At 42.2% G+C, this 14,670-nt stretch overlaps 1 protein-coding gene across 1 annotated transcript in view; it reads right to left on the bottom strand.

Moving 5' to 3' along the window:
* Positions 1 to 11,887: 11,887 nt before the first annotated feature.
* The window catches only part of LOC149473057 (kinesin-like protein KIF19), a 96,405-nt gene continuing 93,622 nt past the window's right edge, over positions 11,888 to 14,670 (bottom strand). Inside the window, exon 19 of the mRNA XM_089683563.1 lies at positions 11,888 to 12,089. Coding sequence (XP_089539689.1) covers positions 12,001 to 12,089 — 89 coding nt within the window. The 3' untranslated portion in view covers positions 11,888 to 12,000. The remainder of the gene's footprint in view (positions 12,090 to 14,670) is intronic.

The raw sequence follows: 14,670 nt of genomic DNA, 5'->3' as shown, positions 1-14,670 counted from the left end.
TAACCCTCCACGCACACTTATCAGGATCATTCAGGATCCTCACGTGGGCAATACATCTGGGACTTTTTTGCACTTTATTCACCGATTGGTGACATCATTTATGCACAAATTTTTATTTATTTATTTATTTTGTACATTTTTTATTGGTTTATATTGGTTTATTCCCGCGACCGATCTAATATTGCTGGAAATCTATACCTATGTACTGAGCACGTTATTAACTTTCTCATGCTGCATTATTTTAAAGAGACTGCATTTTCTCATTTTCTTTTAATCTATTGACAAGATTTATGCTGTATATTTAGTGTTTAGCGCTGCACCTTTATATTGAGATTTACATTGGAAGGTTCTGCTTGGTTACCTTTTTTGGTGTTTCAGTGGCTATTTTTCTTTTGGATAGCGCTCGCATATTCACTCTTTACATGTGCGCTTGTTGCCCCCACTAAAAATGCGATCCATGGTAAATCACGTTTAAAGGCATTTGACAAGTGGTGAGGAGGTGATGGGGGGATTTACTAATTACTTGCCCACCTGAGGATTTACTCCCCCCCCTCTCCGCCTGACCTGGCAATTTTTTGCAATACGGCGCTGCATTACTTTAACTGACAATTGCGCGGTCATGCGACGCTGCACACCAATTAAATTTACGTCCTTTTTTACCACAAATAGAGCTTTCTTTTAGTGGTATTTGATCGCCTGTGCATTTTTTATTTTTTGTGCTATAAACAAAAAAGATGACAATTTTGAAAAAATATATATATTTTTGACTTTTTGCTATAAAACATGCCCAGTAAAGAAATTTAAAAATCAAATTTCCTCATGAATGTACGCCAAAATGTATTCTGTGACATGTCTTTGCTAAAAAAAAATCCCAAATACATGTAAATTAATTGGTGTTCGTGAAAATTATAGCGTTTACAAATGGCGGTATAGATACTGGATTTTTTTTTTCTATTACTAGTAATGGCGGCAATCAGCAACTTACAGCGGGACTGCGGCGGGCATTCTGACACTGTTGCTATTGCACATAGCAGGTAGCAGCACAGCCCCCCTGGACTCGTATTTTTGTACATTCACATATTTCTCAGAATAAATGACATGGCTCTGCGGACAGAGCCAAGCACATCCATGCCAATTTCAAATTTGACAAGCGGAGATGGAAAGAAGCACCTCCAGATTCTGTATGGGGGAGCCAGTTAGAAGGAGGGGGCTTGCAAGTAAAGAAAAATAGCTGTTAATCCTGTTAGAAGTCTGTTGTAACTTCATGTGCACTGAGCTGAAATCTCAAACAACCTTTACAGCTAATTAACCACTCGCCTACAGGGCACTTATACCCCCTTCCTGCCCAGGCCAATTTCCAGCTTTCAGAGCTGTTGCACTTTGAATGACAATTGCGCGGTCATGCAACACTGTACCCATATGAAATTTTTATCATTTATTTTAGACAGATAGAGCTTTATTTTGGTGATATTTAATCACCTCTGGGTTTTTATTTTTTCTTAACTTCCCTAGCGGTATTCCCGAGTGTAGCTCGGGGTAAAATGTCAGTGCCAAAAGCAGTAACCCCGAGCTACACTCAGGCTTACCATGCGGCGCTGCATAGGGAGTCCCTGCAGCGCTTACCTTGTCCTTCGCTCCCATGATGTGTCCCCTGCAGCGTCCCCGGCCATCTCCTCTGGCCGTTGCCGGCATCCGGCTTCTGTGTTCCGGTTCCTGTGACGTCGGGATGTACGGGCGCCTCCGGCGGCGGGAAATTTGAAAATTTTAAAAAATGTCATTTTTTTTCAAAACAAATTTTTCATAGTAAAACATTGCTGTTTCAACCCATTTCACATACATATTGTCCCTAGTGCTTTGTCCTGTGCCCTGCCTGCATTTTGTCAGTTCTTTCTGCCTGGAAACTGAGAAACGTCCATGGCGTCCAAAAAGTGTCCCTTTAGGTCAAAAGTGGGTTTAGATCAGCTAGAGAACAGCGATAGTAAATCAGAACCACTTGCAGAATTGAGTGATAATGATTCGTGGGGGAAATTCGTCATCAGACACTGAAAACGATTTTGCGACTTTGCTCAGCAATGTACGAACTTGGCGCTCTATTTCAAATTTCAGTGTTTTCGGTTTGATTATATTATTGAATTAAATGTATTATTATTATATTATTATTGTTTATGATTATTTATTAAATTATAATTTATGATTTCGTGTTTCAAATTTCATCATACCCGGGATGTTTAATAGACTCTTGTTCGGACAGATTTCAGTGAGTTATTCCTAAATATTACAGCCTACAATAAAAAAAACTACATATTTCCATGCAAAATAATGGTACTGCTTTCAGCACCAAAAATCTGAAATAATCATACCGCTAGGGAGGTTAAACAAACCAAAAACCACTGAAAATTTTGAAAAAAAATGTTTTTTCTTAGTTTTTGTTATAAAATTTTGTAAATAAGTGATTTTTCTCCTTCACTGATGTGTGCGAATGAGGCTGCACTGATGGACACTGATAAGTGGCACTGATGGGCACTAATGAGGAGGCACTGGTAGGTGGCACTGATGGGCATTGACAGGCATCACTGATGGGCACTGAAAGGCAGCACTCATATATGGCACTGATAGGCGCCACCAATAGGCAGCACTGACGGGCACTGATAGGCAGCACTGATGCACACTGATAGGCGGCACTGACTGGCACTAATGGGTGATACTGAAAGGCAGCTCAGATGGGCACTGATATGTGTTATTGATGTGCACTGGTAGGCATTGATATGTGGCACTGGCAGGTGGCATGGATGAGCACTGATGGACACTGACAGGTGGCACTGCTAGGGCTACACAAATCATCAGGGCACACTGATCATCAGTGCCCTGATGATCATTGTACATGTCCCCTCCGAGGAATGCCAATTACCAGCTCTGCTCTCCTCTCGAGCTGTCAGTGTGACAGCTCATGAGGAGAGAAATGCCGATAACCAGCATTTCCCTGTTTACATGAGATCAGCTGTGATTGGGCACAGCTGATCACATGACCGAGCCGACATCTTCGGTTCTTTCCGTTGATCAGTGATCCGCTGTGTCCGAGGGACACAATGCACCACCGATCGCCGTGCTGCGTGGGTAGAATGGGACGACGTCATATGACGTCCTCCCAGAACGAGAGAACCACCTTGCGCCCATCATTGTACTATATGGCGGGCGGGAGGTGGTTAAGTGAGCTACATAACCTCTCCTTTGTATGTATGGCGAAGGAAGGAAGGTGTTCTGTAGTCCAAGTCAGGAGAGCAACCTAAGGTACCTTCCACCCCTCCTGCTATGGCCGATCTGACAACAGCTAAGAAGGAGACTGCTGATTCATAGTGTGGCAGCATCCAAATATTGTAGAGTTCCCCTTAAGTTTTAACATTTCTAACAGCAGCTGTTTACAAAACAAGGTCAACAGCTCACTCCCCCCCCCCCCCCTTCCTTATTTCCTGTGAAAGAATGTGTTCCAGTCTCTAGCTGGCACCGTTATTTTCAGCTGAAGATACTTTATCTAGCAAGGCCATATTCTGCACTGCTTAGAAAGTCTTTTAAATGTACAGAAAGTGAAAGAGGAAATATATGCATTGTGATGTAATTGCTGATATGTATACCCTGTAAGATGCTTTTCAAGGCACTTAGCTTGCAGACACGAGTCCTTGCTAAGTCAACCAGCACTGGTAAATAAAAAGTTTGTTTTCCTCAAGTTCATGTCCGGAGTTTTACCTGGAATTCCCAAAGTTGCCATTACAATAGAGCTGAAGATAGTCTTGGCTGTAAACACTTTCCTAAGAGCCTCTGCATTCCTCTTGCCATTGCTTATCTCTGGAAAGTGTTCACAGTCAAGACAAACTGCAGCTATGATTCAACCGTCTCCTTCCAAACTGTTGTCAGATCAGCTGCGTCAGGAGGGCTGGGGGGGGGGGGTAGGTCAAACCTCTTTACAAGTAATCTTTTAGAATCCAGTGATAAAGTAGTACTTTGTCCCATAGAGGTCAAAACTGTTAAATAAAAATGATGATAGATCTACTTTAAGCGAGAACTCACTAAAGATTCACAAGATTACATGCTGTATCTTGTACCTAAATCTTCTATTACTAGCAGATGGGAATCTGGATACAAATTATCGACAAGATGATATAGAGTCCCTGCGAGACATCATCAGAGGTTTCCTTCAGCCACCCCTAACTTTTAAATTGTGAGTAATCCGAGGGTTCCCCATTTCACTTCTCTTGGTCTTGCCCACTAATACAGCCCTTGTGGAGGGAGGTATGAAAACTGATACAGGAACTCACAGGGAAATCCTAAACTTACAAATCTGCAGTTTGTCTCCTCCATCTCAGTCCCTTCTCCAAAAAACAATTCAGAGACTTTCTGTGATCTATTTATGAAATGCTGCCAGAGCATGCATGTTGGCTAATAACAAGGCCATGGGGTTGTGGAGGTCAAGAACGTTATGAGAATAGGGGACCTCACCAAGTCACTCAGATAGCAAGATGAAAGATTCCAAAAGGCTTAGTTTTATTGGGTTCAGTTTTCATTTTCACCTGAATACAAAAGTATACTCCAAAGACCCGCTGGTAGGTTAATTGGATCCTGTCTAATTTGGTCCTAGTATGTATGAATGTAAGTTAGGTACCTTAGATTGTACGCTCCTTGAGGGTTAGGGATTGATGTAATGTACAATATATATATGTGAAGCACTGCGTAAATTGACAGCGCTATATAAGTACCTATAATAAATAAATACTGTGGAAAGGGGCACTCTGATTGGGAATATGATGTAAAGGGGCACTCTGATCGGGAATATGATGTAAAGGGGCACTCTGATCGGGAATATGATGTAAAGGGGCACTCTGATGGGAAATATGATGTAAAGGGGTACTTTAAGTGTAAGGGGGCACAGGGTTAGGGACTTATGTAATGTACAATATATATTTTCTGGCACTTTTTGTTTACAAGTTTAAATCAGTATTTTTTGCTATAAAATTACTTATAACCCCAAACATTTTATATATATATATATATATATATATATATATATACAGTTTATATATATATATACATACATACAGTTGTGTTCAAAATAATAGCAGTCAGACATCACTAACCTGATCAATCACTGTTTTTGGTAGAAATATTTCTACATGGCAAATAATTTACTAGCAGGTGTAGTAGAATAATAGAAATCCAACAGACCCAACAGTCATGACATGCATGCTGCTGATTCTGTGTAATTGAATCACTAATTGAAAGGGGCCTGTTCAAAATAATAGCAGTGTGGAGTTCTATTAGTGAGGTCATTCATTCTTTGAAAAACAGGTGGCAATTATTGCCCTTATTTAAGGAAGGAAGGCAGAAAATGTTGTACATTCTGGTTACAGTGCATTTCTGTCTGAAATTCTGAGGAAAATGGGTCGTTCCAGACATTGTTCAGTAGAACAGCATACCTTGATTAAAAAGTTGATTGGAGAGGGGAAAACATATAAAGAAGTGCAGAAAATGATAGGCTGCTCAGCTAAAATGATCGCAAATGCTTTAAAATGGCAACCAAAACCTGAAAGACGTGGAAGAAAGCGAAAAACTATCATTCGAATGGATAACCAAGAGAATAGCCAAAATGGCAAGGACTCAGCCAACAATCAGCTCCAGGAAGATCAAAGAAGGGCTAAAGTTACCTGTGAGTACTGTTACAATTAGAAGACGCCTATGTGAAGCCAAGCTATCTGCAAGAAGCCCCCGGAAAGTCCCACTGTTGAAAAAATGACATGTGCTGAAGAGGTTACAATTTGCCAAAGAGCACACTGACTGGCCTAAAGAGAAATGGCGCAACATTTTGTGGACTGATGAAAGTAAGATTGTTCTTTTTGGGTCTAGTGGCCGGAGACAGTTTGTCAGACGACCCCCAAACACTGAATTCAAGCCACAGTACACTGTGAAGACAATGAAGCATGGTGGTGCAAGCATCATGATATGGGGATGTTTCTCATACTACGGTGTTGGACCTATTTATCACATACCAGGGATCATGGATTAGTTTGAATACATCAGAATACTTGAAGAGGTCATGCTGCCTTATGCTGAAGAGGAAATGCCCTTGAAATGGGTGTTTCAACAAGACAACGACCCCAAACACACCAGTAAACGTGCAATATCTTGGTTCCAGACCAACAAGATTGATGTTATGAAGTGGCCAGCCCAATCCCCGGATCTTAATCCAATAGAAAACTTGTGAGGTGACATCAAAAATGCAGTTTCTGAGGCAAAACCAAGAAATAGAGAAGAACTCTGGAATGCAGTCCAATCATCCTGGGCTGGAATACTTGTTCACAGGTGCCAGAAGTTGGTTGACTCCATGCAACACAGATGTACAGCAGTTCTCAGAAACAGTGCTTATACAACAAAATATTCATTAAGTGATTCAAAGGAAAGCAAAATCTTCAAACATTTTTCAGTTTATATAGTGAATGTTTGAGTTTGTAAAGAAGAATACAAACACTGCTATTTTTTTGAACAGTCTAATATTCACTTTTCTTCAATTTTTTAGAGAAAAAACACAAATTTGATATATTTTTTTTTCATGTTTTGATTTGGAATAGAATGTGTAGTGTTCCCAATGCATTTGTGTGTATGGAAATAAAAGCTATTAGAAGGATTTTGAGCTTTATTCACTTTTTTCAACACACTGCTATTATTTTGAACACAACTGTATATATATATTTGTAGCAAAGACCCTAGAGAATGAAATGGTGATCAATGCAATTTTTTATTTTACATAGTATTTGTGCAGCGGTTTTCAGATTTTTGGGGAAAAAATATACTGTAATGAATTTGAAAAAATACAATATACGTATACCCCAATTTTTTGTAAAATGTGAAAGATGTTCCTGTGGGCAGCACAGTGGCTAAATGGTTAGCACTTTTGCTTGGCAGTACTAGGGTCGTTGGTTCGAATCCCAGCCACAGCACCACCTGCCTGGAGTTTGCATGTTCTCCCTGTGCCTGTGTGAGTTTCCTCGGTTATTCCAGTTTTCTCCCATACTCCAAATACATGCTTGTAGGTTAATTGGCTCCTGTCTAAATTGGCCCTAGTATGTGTATGTATGAATGTAAGTTAGGGACTTTAGATTGTACACCCCTTGAGGGTTAGAGACTGATGTGAATGTACAATATATATGTAAAGCGCTACGTAAATTGACGGCGCTATATAAGTACCTGTAATAAATAAATAAAAGTATCTTCATTGGCCACTCTCAGGAGTCTGGGTCAGTGGATGTGACCTGAATGGTACACTTTTTACCTTCTTCTCTATCTTCTCTCTCAACATTTCCACCATTTAGTGTTCTTTTGCTCTCTGCATTCATTTTCTTTCCCCCAATTAGAACTCCACCATTGCCCACTATTCTAGCCACCCTTCTGTCTCTTTTTCCTTCTGCCCCTAAATAATAATTCTTGCCAAAAAAACAAAATATATGTGATTTATAGGCGCTCCAGTCAACTCCAAGCTTTATATAGTCCACCACAACCTTGAGATTCCACCATGCCTACAGTGGTTCCCACATGTCTCCCTAGTATATGGGATTGAGCAATAGCTATCATTTTCATACTTACTTTTATATTCTTCTCTTTTGTGTCTTTGCAGTGCTGTATAATTTTGTGAATTCTGTAACTGTAAAATGGTATGCTCAGAAAAATAGAATTCATTTAAGAAAATCAGTTGTGTTGGAATGGCTGTCTAAGCATGTGTAAAGGCAAGCATACTGGTGGCTCATTAATGTTACACCAGTGTGAAATATTATTATGTGGGTATTTAATTAAGCTTAATTAGATTTGTTTTTTTAACCTCTTGGCGCCGGCCGAATGCAAATGTGCGGCCTCCCGGTGTCTGTGCCTAAACACTGATCAGCTGCACATTTGCGTGCGCACTCCCAGCACACAAGTTCGGTACTCACGGAGAGGTCCCACTCTCCTGATCATGTGACTGCCGTGACAGCGATTCACAGTGGTCACATGACCCTAAAACCCCACCCGCCTCCCGGCTTCTGGAACCCTTAAAGGGCCGGGAGGCACCAGCACCAAGGGGTTAATAACAAACATGTTATACTTACCTGCTCTGTGCAATGGTTTTGCATAGAACAGCCCCAAACCTTCTCTTCCAGGGTCAGCCTGCGCTCCTGGCTCCTTCACTTCTTGTCAGGCAGCAGTAAATGTATTAGCATTAAATACACTAAACAAATTGAAGCCAAAATCCAACTGACACTCTATAATCAGTTACAGCAGTTTGTGTCCTTTTGGGATACAGGTTTCAAATGAATAAATAAAAGCGGATCATTTTAATTCCTGTCAGTGTTAAGTGGTTCGTCTCATCCATGTACACTGATACATTCTGCCGGAGAGCTTGTGCATCTGAAAAACAACAGACTTGCTGACTGGATCACCAGATGAAAACAGAAGAAGTAATGTCTAAAAAAGGAAACTAAGACAGCCATCACATCTAAGAGGCTGCAATATAATAAATGTTTGCTTTTGGGTTTAATGCTGCTTTAAGCCTTTACAACCACTAAAGCTCAGCTCAAGCAAAGATTATCATTTTAAATTTCAAAGGCTTAGAAGTATCCAGAATTTTTGGTTTTGTGTCGCAATTGTGAAGATTCTCACTCCTGTCCCAGTGACACTCTGACACAAAGATTGGTGACAAAGTGAAAATCTCCCCAACAGGAACACACAAACACAGTATTCAAAACCTGGGCAACGTGAGGGAAAGCAGGCACTCAATCTTCTGCCAAAGGGTCTTTCAGAAAAGCGTATGTATGTGAAATACTAATCAATGCTGAACAGAAGTTTTAACTTCACTTTTTGTCTTGGATGCTTTTTTCTTTTGTTTATTACAGATTGATTACAGCTTGAAAAAACAGTGCTCACTTGTCCTTTTATTGCCTGGATGACAGTTGTCATTCAATGAGGGGTGTGGCCAGGGATTAAGATGCAGAACCAGAAACACTGACTCAGTGCTTCATGTTGTAGCAGGTAAAAGATTATTAATCCTTTGCATGATATGATATGTAGCGTCCCTCCAGATAGCCAGGGGGAGCTAGTTGGTTTTTTTTTTTAGTTAGGAAGACTGAGTAGCTGCCTGGGCATGAGACAGTGGGTCAAATTTGGGTCAGGAATGAGAGTCAGTTCCTTGATACCTCCCCTGCTCTAGAAACTTGGAGAAGATTCTAGAAGCAGGGGTGAGGAGGGGCTGGCCTGCACACTTAGAGAACTCTGGCCAGTCCCCAGGCAGGAGGCTTGGTATGGGGCCAGGGCAGGCTTTAAGTGTGACAGAGCATGCTCAGCAGCAGGAGAGTTTGGGTGGAATATGAAGTGAGAGGCTGAAATGCAGGAGCCTGGGAGGGGGCCCAGTGGTAAGAGGCCTACCTCCAGAAAGAGTTGCTGGAAGGAAGAATCACTCATCCTCAGGAGTGACCTGAGAGAGGACCACCTGTGTGGTAGGGAAGGAACCTGTCCAGCAGAAGGCTCGAAGGCGGCCACCAACCCAACAAGTACACAGGAGAGGAAGAGAGGGTACTCTTGCACCCCCTGGGCCCCCATCTGGGACTGTTTGATCTAAAGTGACAGATTCTGGATTCCCTTGCTCAGGGATTCACCCAGTACAGCTGGATGAGGAGAGGTGAAGGGGTGTATAGGATGCCCAAGGAAACTGCAACTGAGGACAACTCCTTAGCAACTATATACAGCAAATCTCTTCTTGGAGAGCTCTCCAGCCTTTCCTGGTGTACCACACCCCAGATGACTAGGGTCTGGGGTACACCAGGAAAGGCTGTAGAGCTCTCCAAGAAGAGATTTGCTGTATATAGTTGCTAAGGAGCAGGGGCTGACTTACAACTCATGGGGCCTCCGGGCAATAGGAAATCATGGGGCCCCTGTGTCCTTGCCCACACTCAAACCACACCCAAAAAAGCCTATGAAAGGTAACAGGGGCATCTCATGAGGCGGCCTACTGACCTCGGGCAGTGCCCGGGTGCCCGAATGGTCAGTCCGCCCCTGTTAAGGATCTGTCTTCAGTTGCAGTTTCCTTGGGCATCCTATACACCCGTTCTAGGTTCAATATCCCGAATACAACTTAATAACCAAGCTCAAAGACTGTTTACTGTCTCCAGAATGCAAGTCTGTGAAAAATGCATGTTGCCTGGCTGTGCAGGACTATAGGGGGGACCCAAAACTTCAGCAATTCTTAAGGGAGTAGTGCTACAGATATAATAAAAAAACTGGCAGCATATCTTTTCTAAACAGAGCAATGAAACCTCGGATGTTCATAGCCTGCTACACTAGGCTTAAAAAGGGTTTTATTTATGCTGCTGATGCCTCTGATGAAGGAATCTCACCTTACAATGTATCCTGGGGACAGGATGTAAGAAACAAATCTCCCCAGGGGACACAGACAGTAAAAACAACTGAAGAGTATAGAGTCACAAGTGAGGATTAGATCCCTCAAATGTGCCAGGTGCTTTTAAATCTTCAAAAACATATTCTTGTTTCACAAAGCCCAGTATATTTTTGGGGTCAGCTCTGGAAACAGGCACTGCCCCTCCTAACAGAGCAAATAGCTTGAGATGCTGTATTCACACTCATTTGTACAACATGTTTTAGCACTTCTAGAGCCTAAAGGGAGTAACTTATGACACCTACACCATTATGTGTCAGTCTGCACCTTCAAGTATTCTGTCTCAGCAATAAAAACCTGCAGAAGAACTAACACCCAATTCAATTCTAAGCCTTCAATTCTAGAAATAGATATGCAATCAGTTATACATTGTACTACCAATTTCCATTTCCAGCATCCTACCTCCACTTTCCTGTTTTGCTAGGTGTTTAAAGTGACACTTTACTCTGTCATTCAACATTGACTATTTTTATTCCTTATGCTGCTAGCATTAGTAAATATATAGGAATGTGTATCAGATATACAGTATCTCACAGAAGTAAGTAATTTAATAAATAATCATAAAAAATAATAATATAATAATAATAAATTTAATTCAATAATATAATCAAACCAAAAACACTGAAATTTGAAATACAGAGGCAAATTCGCACATCACTGAGCAAAGTCGCAAAATCGTTTTCAGTGTCTGATGACGAATTTCCCCACAAATCATCACTCAATTCTGCAAGTAGTTCTGATTTACTATCGCTGTTCTCTAGCTGGTCTAAAACCGCTTTTGACGTAAAGGGACGCATTTTGGATGCCATGGACTTTTCTAATTTTCCAGGCAGAAAGAACAGTCAAAATGCAGGCAGGGCACAGGACAAAGCAGTAGGGACAAAATGTATGTGAAATGCATTGAAACAGCAATGTTTTACTATGTAATAATCATTTTTTAAAAAATGACGTTTTTTAAAAATTTTAAATTTGCCGCCGGTTCCGGTGCCCGTACGTCCTGACGTCACAGGGACCGGAACACGGAAGCCAGATGCCGGCATCGGCCGGAGGAGATGGCCAGGGACGCTGCAGGGGACGCATCGCAGGAGCGAAGGACAAGGTAAGTGCTGCAGGGAATCCCTGAGCAACGCCGCATGGTAAGCCCGAGTGTAGCTTAGGGTTACCGCTCTTGGTACTCAAATTTTACCCCGAGCTGCACTTGAGAATACCGCTAAGGAGGTTAAGTTGCTCCCAATGTTAATGCATTTGATCACACCCACAATTTGGTGCGGCACACTGCCCATGCCACTTTATTTCTCCAAACAATCTTTTCTTGGGAGATGTGAAAGAAAATTGGTTATTTATATTAGTATTACTCAGGGCTTTTTTCTTTCAATGACTGAACAAATGCAACATAAAATTAAAAGTATAGAAGGAAGCAACATGTTTTCTTAATTTCTTTTATTTGTGAGCAGATGTGTTACAAGATATTCCAACTTTATAGTTTTTCTTTTTATATTCTTCCAGGCTTTTGCAGCAATGCACATTATCTCCTGTTATCACTTGATTTTTTTATACATTTGTGGCCTGTCTTTGATATTTTGAGGAGACATCAATGTGGTTATGGCAGCTGGAATTTCTTCTGGACCTACAGAACAGAAGATCAGACAAATTAAAATACAGTCTTGTACTATGGGTTGCCTGTCAGCTGTATTTAGATGGAGCAAAATGACCATGACCTTGATCGAATATTGGGTCAACTTTAGAGAAATGGTAGAATGGGTGCCCAAAGAATCAATATTACAGGGCTATTTTTATTATAAGATGCGAGGATACTCAGAATTCCAGAAGAAGCTCATGTGACTCACGTGCAGGGGCGGACTGACCACTTGGAAACCCGGGCACTTCCCGAGGGCCCGGGGGCAGTAGGGGGCCCCATGAGATGCCCCTGGTACCTTTTTCATAGGCTTTTTTGAGTTTGGGCAAGGACACAGGGGCCCCATGATCCCCTATTGTACGGGGGCCCCATGAGTTGTCAGTCCGCCCCTGCTCACGTGACATCACAGCGCCATGATGCCCGCGTCCCCGGCATCCCGGTCCCACCATCTGACCACCATGCACCACACACTGGACCACCAGGCAGACCCTTCACCCCCGGATGACCACACCGCATACCTCCGCACCTCATACTTAGCAGCAGGAAGAGACCACAACAGATGACAGCGCATGGTTACGTGAGCGGACTCTGTTCCTGTACCTAGGCACCAATACACTGGGGAACTCCCATCTACTGCAAAAGGCTCGGCTGAGCCATAGTAACTTGATGTCCTTGCTCTTAATGCTGGCAGATGGCGGTTCATCACTACTTTATTCTCTAGCTCACCCACCACTGTCGGTATCCACTTCAATACCTACTCTACCTGCCTTGCATTTATACTGGCACCACAGCCATCATCTACTCTTTGAAGATATTATAGTGGACTGTCCTTCACGGGAAACATATGGTTCTGCCATCTAATTTCATGATCTCACACAGGATCAAAGGATCGACCTGCATGGTCTAATGCATTACTATTGACTGCCTCTCCTTGTTATACCAGTGCATTGATCTGGTTGTGTCACATATACTCTCTAATTGAGGGCTATTCCACTCTTTATATGAGAGCTACGTATTATGTCATCACTCTATGAAGCATTGTCTATACATGGGAAGTTTGAGGACTGCCTGATATGTTATACTTGGATCGACTCTACTCATATATCTCCTTTTTGAGGACTGATTGAGTTTGCTCCAGCATTCATCAGTTTGATCCTGCCATTAATTTGTACACTGTCTCTTTGATTCCCATTATATTCCGGTTGTCCGTTTGTTCATCATCTGATACCACATAACCCCAGGGGTTTCATGGTGTCCAGGGGCGGACTGACCATTTGGAAATTCGGGCACTGCCCGAGGGCCCGGGGTCAGTAGGGGGCCCCATGAGATGCCCCTGGTACCTTTTTCATAGGCTTTTTTGCGTTTGGGCAAGGACACAGGGGCCCCATGATCCCCTATTGCCCGGGGGCCCCATGAGTTGTCAGTCCGCCCCTGATGGTGTCTTATCTCATTGGCCAATCGAGTGTGCAGTGCTTGTGTGTGTGTGTGTGATGTGGACCGGGATCCCGGGGCGGGTGTTTTATTGCGTTGTCATGATTTTACAGTGTAGGGTGGATGGTATTGTTGCTTTTTGTACTTTGTTATGAAAGTGTCAGTAAACATTACGATTTAATCCGCAGTATGTTCTCCGGTGAACTTCTTTCCTAGTGGGTTCTTTACCTACTGGTCAATGTTTCCACTCAGAATTCCTATAAAAAAGATCTAGATATCATAATAAGGATTGCCAACAAAGGCACCTACTGTAGATTGAGGACAAGCAGTGGGTACATCTGGACTTAGCTTGCTAAATATTAACTCATTTACAAACAAAGGTTGTGCATGACTGCCTATTCCAGTAGGGTATATCTAGAACCAAAATGCTTTTTTTTTTTTTTTACTTTTTTTTTTTAACCACCTACCGTCTGTATCAGTATTATGTATATAAACGGCCGGACGGTGGCAGTGCAGGGTCGGGTGGCCGCTTATAAACGGCCTCCCCGCACCCTGCTTGTGCGTGCTCCCTGGGAACGCGCAGCACTGCGATCCGGTGCCCACTGTGTCCTCCGGACACAGTGGAACACCGATCCTTGTACGGGACCTCTGTGCGAGGTCCCGATAATGTGATCACTGATTGGCCAGTCAGTGATCACATGCAGAGTAGTAAGCAAGATGTCACTTCTGACATCATTGCTTACTACGTGTGAAATCTGTGAATGATCACAGAGGTCACATGGTACAAGGCTATTCACAACAGCCTTGTAATATTTGACAAGCTGTGACCAATCACAGCTCACCCAGTAGTTCTCAATGGCTGCAAGAATGCAGCTAGAGAGAAGGAAAAATGATTGCTTTTACAGCCTTTATACAGTGGGGCAAAAAAGTATTTAGTTAGCCACCAATTGTGCAAGTTCTCCCACTTAAAAAGATGAGAGAGGCCTGTAATTGGCATCATAGGTAGACCTCAACTATGAGAGACAAAATGAGAAAAAAAATCCAGACAATCACATTGGCTGATTTGGAAAGAATTTATTTGCAAATTATGGTGGAAAATAAGTATTTGGTCACCTACAAACAAGCAAGATTTCGGGCTCTC

This window comes from Staurois parvus, unplaced genomic scaffold, assembly GCF_062004578.1.
Source record: "Staurois parvus isolate SC_StPar_1 unplaced genomic scaffold, SC_StPar_1.0 ptg000018l, whole genome shotgun sequence".
Classification (NCBI taxonomy): Eukaryota; Metazoa; Chordata; class Amphibia; order Anura; family Ranidae; genus Staurois; species Staurois parvus.
Note: the sequence above shows the minus strand (reverse complement) of the source record. Positions and strands in the feature narration are given on the sequence as shown.